At 38.3% G+C, this 8,899-nt stretch overlaps 1 protein-coding gene across 1 annotated transcript; it reads right to left on the bottom strand.

The window, feature by feature from the left end:
- Nucleotides 1–7,705: 7,705 nt before the first annotated feature.
- Nucleotides 7,706–8,641, bottom strand: LOC123940489 (olfactory receptor 5K1-like). Its single transcript, XM_046003338.1, has one exon. The coding sequence runs from the start codon at nucleotides 8,639–8,641 to the stop codon at nucleotides 7,706–7,708; it is 936 nt and encodes a 311-aa protein (XP_045859294.1).
- Between the last annotated feature and the right edge of the window lie 258 nt (nucleotides 8,642–8,899).

The following is an 8,899-nucleotide window of genomic DNA, read 5'->3' as shown; positions in this document are numbered from 1 at the left end:
CTAACTGGTGTTAGGTGGTATCTCAATGTTGTTTTAATTTGAATCTCCCTGATGGCTAGTGATGATGAACATTTTTTCATGTGTCTGATAGCCATTTGTATGTCTTGGTTGGAGAAGTGTCTGTTCATATCTTCTGCCCATTTTTTGATATGATTATCTGTTTTGTGTGTGTTGAGTTTGAGAAGTTCTTTATAGATCCTAGATATCAACCTTTTGTCTGTACTGTCATTTACAAATATCTTCTCCCATTCCGTGGGTTGCCTCTTTGTTTTGTTGACTGTTTCCTTTGCTGTGCAGAAGCTTTTGATCTTGATGAAGTCCCAAAAGTTCATTTTTGCTTTTGTTTCCTTGGCCTTTGGAGACATATCTTGAAAGAAGTTGCTGTGGCTGATATCGAAGAGGTTACTGCCTATGTCCTCCTCTAGGATTCTGATAGATTCCTGTCTCACGTTGAGGTCTTTTATCCATTTCGAGTTTATCTTTGTGAATGGTGTAAGAGAATGGTCGAGTTTCATTCTTCTACATATCGCTGTCCAGTTTTCCCAGCACCATTTATTGAAGAGACTGTCTTTTTTCCTTTGAATATTTTTTCCTGTTTTGTCGAAGATTATTTCACCATAGAGTTGAGGGTCCATATCTGGGCTCTCCACTCTGTTCCACTGGTCTATGTGTCTGTTTTTATGCCAGTACCACGCTGTCTTGGTGATCACAGCTTTGTAGTAAAGCTTGAAATCGGGTAACGTGATGCCGCCAGTTTTGTTTTTGTTTTTCAACATTTCCTTAGCAATTCGGGGTCTCTTCTGACTCCATACAAATTTTAGGATTATTTGCTCCAGCTCTTTGAAAAATATCGGTGGAATTTTGATCGGAATGGCATTAAAAGTATAGATTGCTCTAGGCAGTATAGACATTTTAACAATGTTTATTCTTCCAATCCAAGAGCATGGAACAGTCTTCCATCTTTTTGTGTCTTCTTCAATTTCTTTCATGAGTGTTCTGTAGTTCCTCGAGTACAGGTCCTTTACTTCTTTGGTTAGGTTTATGCCCAGGTATCTTATGGTTTTTGGTACTATAGTAAATTAAATGGAATCGATTCTCTAATTTCCCTTTCTGTATTTTCATTGTTAGTATATAAGAAAGCCACTGATTTCTGTACATTGACTTTGTATCCTGCCACGTTACTGAATTGCTGTATGAGTTCTAGTAGTTTGGGGGTGGAGTCTTTGGGGTTTTCCATATAAAGAATCATGTCATCTGCGAAGAGAGAGAGTTTGACTTCTTCCTTGCCAATTTGGATACCTTTTATTTCTCTTTGTTGTCTGATTGCCGTTGCTAGAACTTCTAATACTATGTTGAACAAGAGTGGTGAGAGTGGGCATTCTTGTCGTGTTCCTGATCTGAACGGGAAGGCTGCAAGCTTTTTCCCATTGAGGATGATATTTGCTGTGGGTCTTTCATAGATAGATTTTATGAAGTTCAGGAATGTTCCCTCTATCCCTATACTTTGAAGCGTTTTCATCAGGAACGGATGCTGGATTTTGTCAAATGCTTTTTCTGCATCAATTGAGAGGACCATGTGGTTCTTCTCTCTTCTCTTATTGATGTGTTCTATCACACTGATTGATTTGCGAATGTTGAACCAACCTTGCAACCCAGGGATGAATCCCACCTGGTCATGGTGGATAATCTTTTGAATGTGCTGCTGGATCCTGTTTGCTAGGATCTTGTTGAGAATCTTGGCATCCATATTCATCAGTGATATTCATCTGAAATTCTCCTTTTTGGTAGGGTCTTTGCCTGGTTTGGGGATCAGGGTAATGCTGGCTTCATAAAAAGAGTCTGGAAGTTTTCCTTCTGCTTCAATTTTTTGGAACAGCTTCAGGAGAATTGGTGTTATTTCTTCTTTGAAAGTTTGGTAGAATTCCTCAGGGAACCCGTCAGGTCCTGGGCTCTTGTTTTTTGGGAGGTTTTTGATCACTGCTTCAATCTCATTACTAGATATTGGTCTATTCAGGTTGTCAATTTCTTCCTGGTTCAATTTTGGGAGTTTGTAGCTTTCCAGGAATGCATCCATTTCATCTAGGTTGCTTAGCTTATTGGCATATAACTGTTGGTAATAATTTCTGATGATTGTTTCTATTTCCTTGGTGTTAGTTGTGATCTCTCCCTTTTCATTCATAATTTTATTAATTTGGGCTTTCTCTCTTTTCTTTTGGATTAGTGTGGCCAATGGTTTATCGATCTTATTAATTCTTTCAAAAAACCAGCTTCTAGTTTCATTGATACGTTCTACTGTATCTCTCGTTTCTACCTCATTGATCTCTGCTCTAATCTTGATTATTTCCCTTCTTGCATGTGGAGTTGGTTTGATTTGTTGTTGATTCTCCAATTCTTTAAGGTGTAGAGACAGCTGGTGTATTCTGGATTTTTCAATGTTTTTGAGGGAGGCTTGGATGGCTATGTATTTCCCCCTTAGAACCGCCTTTGCTGTATCCCATAGGTTTTGGACCGAGGTGTCTTCATTCTCATTGGTTTCCATGAATTGTTTAAGTTCGTCTTTGATCTCCTGGTTGATCCAAGCATTCTTAAGCAAGGTGGTCTTTAGCTTCCAGGTGTTTGAGTTCCTTCTGAACTTTTCCTTGTGATTGAGCTCCAGTTTCAAAGCATTGTGATCGGAGAATATGCAGGGAATAATGTCAGTCTTTTGGTATCGGTTGAGTCCTGCTTTGTGACCCAGTATGTGGTCTATTCTGGAGAAGGTTCCATGTGCACTTGAGAAGAATGAGTATTCTGTTGTTTTAGGGTGGAATGTTCTGTATACGTCGATGAGGTCCATCTGGTCCAATGTTTCATTCAATGCTCTTATTTCTTTATTAATTTTCTGCTTCGATGATCTGTCTATTTCTGAGAGAGGCGTATTAAGATCTCCTACTATTATTGTATTCATATCAATATGGCTCTTTATCTTGATTAATAGTTTTCTTATGTAATTGGGTGCTCCCATATTGGGGGCATAGATATTCACAATTGTTAGATCGTCTTGGCGGATAGTCCCTTTAAGAATTATGTAATGTCCTTCTGTATCTCTGACTACAGTCTTTAGTTTAAAATCTAATTTATCTGATATGAGAATCGCTACTCCGGCCTTCTTTTGAGGCCCATTGGCATGAAAGATGCTTCTCCATCCCTTCACTTTCAGTCTGGGTGTATCCTTAGGTTCAAAATGGGTCTCTTGTAGACAACATATGGATGGGTCCTGTCGTTTTATCCAATCTGCAACCCTGTGTCGTTTTATGGGCGCATTTAGGCCATTCACATTGAGAGTGATTATTGAGAGATAGGCTTTTATTGACATCGTGTTGCCTTTGAAGTCTTTCTGTCTATAAATCGTTTCTATATTTCTGTTCAATGATATTCTTAGGATTTTTTCTCTTTTATAGGACCCCCCTTAATATTTCCTGCAGTGTCGGCTTGGTGGTTGCATAGTCTTTTAAGCCTTGCCGGTCTTGGAAACTCTTTATCTCTCCATCCATTTTAAATGTCAGTCTTGCTGGATAGAGTATTCTTGGTTGCATGTTCTTCTCATTTAGTACTCTGAATATATTTTGCCAGCCCTTCCTGGCTTTCCAGGTCTCTGTGGAAAGGTCTGACGTTATTCTAATGGGCTTTCCTCTGTATGTAAGAAGCTTCTTTGTCCTAGCTGCTTTTAAGAGGGTCTCTCTTGAAACATAATTCCCCATTTTAACTATAAGGTGCCGTGAGGACTTTCGAGAATCTAAAATCTTGGGAGGAGATCTTTCTGCCTCTAGTACATGAACATTGTTTCCATTCGTGAGATTGGGAAAACTTTCATAGACAACTTCTTCCACTATATCTTCTAGACTTCTTTCTTTTTCTTCCCCTTCAGGGATTCCAATAATTCTGATGTTGGAACGTTTCATGGCATCGTTTATTTCCCTGATTCTGTTTTCGTGGCTTCTGAGCTGTTTGTTCCAGGCTTCCTCCTGATCCTTTCTCTCTACCTGTTTGTCCTCCAGATCACTAATTCTATCTTCTGTCTCAGTTACCCTAGCTTTTAGAGAATTTAGATTGGATTGGAACTCATTGAGAGCATTTTGAACATCATCCCTGGTGGCTTTCAGTTCTGCCCTAACATTGTGAACATCATCCCTGGTGGCTTTCAGTTCTGCCCTAATCAATTCTGTTTGGTCCTCCATGGCTTTCTCCAACCTAGCTATTGCCTGGATAATTGTTAGTCTGAATTCCTTTTCTGACATATTGTCTATGTCGATAGCCATTAGTTCTGTTGCAGAAGGCCCATCCTCTGTATTTTTCTTCTGTTGGGTATTCCTCCTCCTAGTCATTTTGGTAAGAGATGACTAAACAGATGCAGCTGGACTTATCAATTGTGGTGCAGTCAATGTGCACCCTGGAACGCTTCTGTGCAATCAGGATTCCCCACCCAAATGAGAGAAAAAAGAAAAGAAAAAGAAATAGAGAAGAAGAAAGAAAAAAAAGGGGAAAGAAAAAAGGAAGAAAAAAAAGAGAAAGAGAGAGATAGGAAAAAAAGGGAAGATATAAGAGAAGGCTCAGCCCAAATGGGCCACAAGGTAAGATTTGTGGAGTATACAAGCAAAAACAGACAGACAAAGAGTGATAAAAATATATGACAAGAGAAAAAAATATGTATATATAAGCAAAAAAAAAAGGGAAAAACCTCCTCAGAAAGAACCCCAAGTATAAGATTTATATATTGTCAGGACAGACACAAATTCACAGAAACACTGACAGAAGGAAAAATTGGGAGAATGGTTATAGATTCTCAGTGTGGGTGAGGAAGGTTATTTTGATTCTTCCTGAAGGTATCTTGATGTTTTTGTTAAGGGACTCAACTTTCCTAAGTTACAGGGGGATTAGAAACTGGTTTGCCTATAGGGGTAGCATTGATTGGGGAAAGGGGGTTACCTTGAAGTTTAACTCTATATGTATAGTAGAAAATAAAAATTAAAAAAAGAATAAACTAGACTAAACTAAGTTAAAATTAAAAAAATAGAAAAACAAAAGAAAAACACGGGTGTATGTATCAAAAATTTCAGGTTAGAAGGTTATTAAAGAATTTGATGTACTGGACATCTCAGTGTGATGGTAAATAGGTTAAAAAATTATCTGTATGTATAAAAAAAAAGAACCAGAATATTGGTAAAGAGTTAAAAATAAAAGTTGTATTTATGAAGTAGTGGTTGTTGTTCTCTTGTAGTCTTTTTTTTTTTTCCTTCCTTCCTGGTTGGTTTTCTGGGGGAGGGGCCTGCCACGTGGGTTTTCAGACAATGATGTTCCCTGAGTTAGGTCCTCCCACTCCCCTCAAGGGGGTGAGCTCTTTTTTTTTCAGGAAACTGTTTTTTTTTTTTTCAGCCTTTTGTTCTCTGGGGGTTTTTATGTTCTTTCATCTGCTTTCTCTCGCCTTGACAGCTTTTGATGGTTTTTGGAGGTTTAGAGGAGAGCAAACAGCACCCCAACCTCCCTCTCAGAGAGAAGCCTCAGACTGTTTTGCAAAAGCTGCTGGCAGAGTTGGTTCTGGGTCACTGTCCCTGGGGATGCAGGAGCTCCTCGTTGTGCCCAAAACCAGGGCAGCTGTGGCTGTCTAGGCAGCTCCAGACTGCCAGAGAGGTTCCGAGCAGAGATCGCGCACTGAAATTTTCCCGCTGTCCCGGGCTGGGAATGTCTGGTTTTTCCTGCTGCCAGAGCTCCAGGCTAGCGCCTATGAGCACCTATCCCAAGGGAGGGTGTGGGACGCGCGCGTTTCAGGATTGCCGTCAGGCCAGGCTCCCAGCCCCTCACGGGAGACAGACCCCACTCGTTCTCAGGTGCGCTGGCATTCAGGTGCACTCGCGGCTCAGGGACCGAGACCTGATTTCTCCGCCGCACTCTCTCTGGCTCCATGCCAGGGGAGGCTGTCCTGGGTCCGGGGACTTAGGTCCCTGACCCTAACCGCCCAGGTTCCCACTATTACACCCCCCCACCGCGATCCTTTGCTGTTTGTTTTTTGAGTGCTTTCAACCAGACTCCAAGTTAATGCTGGTCCCCAGACGCAGAGCACTCTCGTGTTGGGGTATTACTTTCCAATCGGTCACCTCTGGTGGCTCCCTCCCCCTTTTGTTTATCTTCCGATATCAGTCCGATGCTCCCAGTCTGCTTTACCTGCCACTGGCGTCTTCTGCTCCAGTAGAGATCCAGACGTGTATAATTCTGATCTCAGGCTGATTTCATGGGTGGTCGGAGTTCTTTGGTAGGTAATCAGCTCACTTTAGGGTACAGGTTGAAATGGTGCCTCCTCCTACTTCCCCGCCATCTTGCTCCCTCGCTTCCTTTCTATTTTTATCTTATTTTTCCTTCCCTTCCCCGGTGTTCATCTGTTTTGTTTCTAAAATTCCACATACTTGTGAAGTCATATGATATTTGTCTTTCTCTGAATGACTTATTTTGCTTAGCCTAATACACACTAGTTCAGTCTTTGATGTTGCAAATGGCATGATGAGCTGATGAATGAATAAAGAACAAATGGTGTATATATATATATATATATATATATGTATATATATATATATATATATATATATATATGTATATATATATATATATATATAGCAATATTAGCCATCAGAAAGCATAAAATATTGCCATTTGGGTGATGAACCATGAGAGACTCCTTCATATTTCTATATATAACTGATCAATAAGTATTTATATTTTGGTATTTAGAATGTTCCCAATTTTGTGCCTCATTTATGCTTACAGCATCTCCAACTTTTTCTTAATGCTGTGAATGTATCAGTAATTTACATTGGAATCAGTACGAGTTGGTGAAACTCTCAGTAACACACATAATAATTAATATCAGAGAGAAAGAAATAGGGATATCCATATAAATTCCATCTATTTCAGCTACATTTTGATAAATCATGAGTATACAGATACTCTATTTCAGAGAATCTGAGAATAAATTTGACTAACAATAAAGATGAATGTAGTTTTTCTTTATTATACATTTTGACTAGCATTGTTTTCTTGTTTTTAATATTTTTTAATTGTGGTATAAGATATATAAAAAAATTTCCCCTTTTAATGATGAAAATATTCTTGATTTAAGAATAGATACTTCATATGAATTGATATTCAAATATAGTCCCCTGAACAAACTCAAAGAAAATTAAGAATCAAATATGTACAGTGTACGTCCAACGGATGGTGTTGTTTAAGAAGGGATTAATTCTTGAGAACCTGGAATGGGACAAACTGAGTAAAATTATGCTTTTGAATTCTAGAAACTTGTCAACAATATTAATGGAGGTGGTCTTTACATATACTGACTTCTATCCCTAGTATTTGTTGAAAATTGTAACTCATTACTCTTTGAAACAATTAGTTAATAATTTAGCTAATTTTTCTGTGGCACAGTATGTGACCTCAATAATAACTATTTAATTCATTCTTGAAGGGAACTAGTAACTATAATTTTGGAATACATATTAGCAGAATCTCTCCTTGTAAAACTTACTTATTTCATTCCTATGCTATCATGTTTAGTTATTGAAGATTTTATGGATGAATGGTCCTTTTCTACTTTCTCAATATTTCCATGATTTTGAAAAACATTTTATCAAATTTAAGTTAATTTTCCACTGACAATGATATTTCTTTTAAAATGCTAGAAAATTTTCTTTGTAATTTTTTTCATAGCATTTATTACTTCTTTATTTCTTAGACTATAAATAAAAGGGTTTAATAAAGGGACCACTATGGTGTAAAAAACAGCAACAGGTATATCTTCATCCTCTTCTTTAACTGAATGTGGTCGAATGTACACAAAGATAAGAGAACCATAGAATATTGAGACAGAGAGAAAGTGGGATGCACATGTAGATAAGGCTTTGCTCCTTCCCTCTTTGGATTTCATTTTGAAAATAGTAAAGAGAATGTAGAAGTAAGATATTAAGACACTACCAATGGTGAAGAATTGAACTGAACCTGCAAAGATAAATATCATCAGTTCATTGATATAAGGATCAACACATGAGAGTCTATATAATGGTAAAACATCACAAAAAAAGTGATTAATTTGATTTGATCCACAGAAAGTTAACCTAAAAAGAAACCCTATATGAATAATGGAATGCAGATTTCCAGCTATATAGGCCCCTGTGGTCATCTGAATGCAGAGTTTCTTTGACATCATGGTGTGGTACTGCAGAGGGCTACATATGGCCACATAGCGATCATAGGCCATTGCTGCCAGGAGAAAGCAATCTGCAGTTTCAGCAAGGCAGAGAAAATAAAATTGTGCCATGCATTCATAAAGGGAAATCATTCTGTCTTTAGAAAAGGAGTTCTCTAACATTTTGGGGGTAATGGCACAGGAACAACAGGAATCCATCAGAGCCAGGTTGCCCAGAAAGATGTACATTGGTGTGTGAAGTCGATCCTCCATAAAAATCAATGCCACCAGGCCAAGGTTCACATAGTGAATCTTAGTGATCACATAGATAGTGAGAAACACCACAAACAGGAGGCTCTTCAACTCTGGTTGATCTGTAAATCCTATGAGGATAAATTCACTGGTCAAGGAGTAGTTATCTTCAGTCATATTCACCTTCTCTGTTGAGATAGGCATTCTGGAGACATAAGATTAAAGGAAATGGGAGAATCAATTCCATTTACTATAGCACCATGAACCAGAAGATACCTGGGAATAAACCTAACAAAAGAGGTAAAGGATCTGTACTTGAGGAACTAGAGAATGTTCACGAAAGAAATTGAAGAAGACACAAAAAGATGGAAGAGCATTCCATGCTCATGGATTAGATGAATAAATATCATAAGATTGTAATTTAGTCATTACTAA

The sequence above is a fragment of the Meles meles genome, chromosome 4 (assembly GCF_922984935.1).
Source record: "Meles meles chromosome 4, mMelMel3.1 paternal haplotype, whole genome shotgun sequence".
In the NCBI taxonomy this organism is placed as follows: Eukaryota; Metazoa; Chordata; class Mammalia; order Carnivora; family Mustelidae; genus Meles; species Meles meles.
Note: the sequence above shows the minus strand (reverse complement) of the source record. Positions and strands in the feature narration are given on the sequence as shown.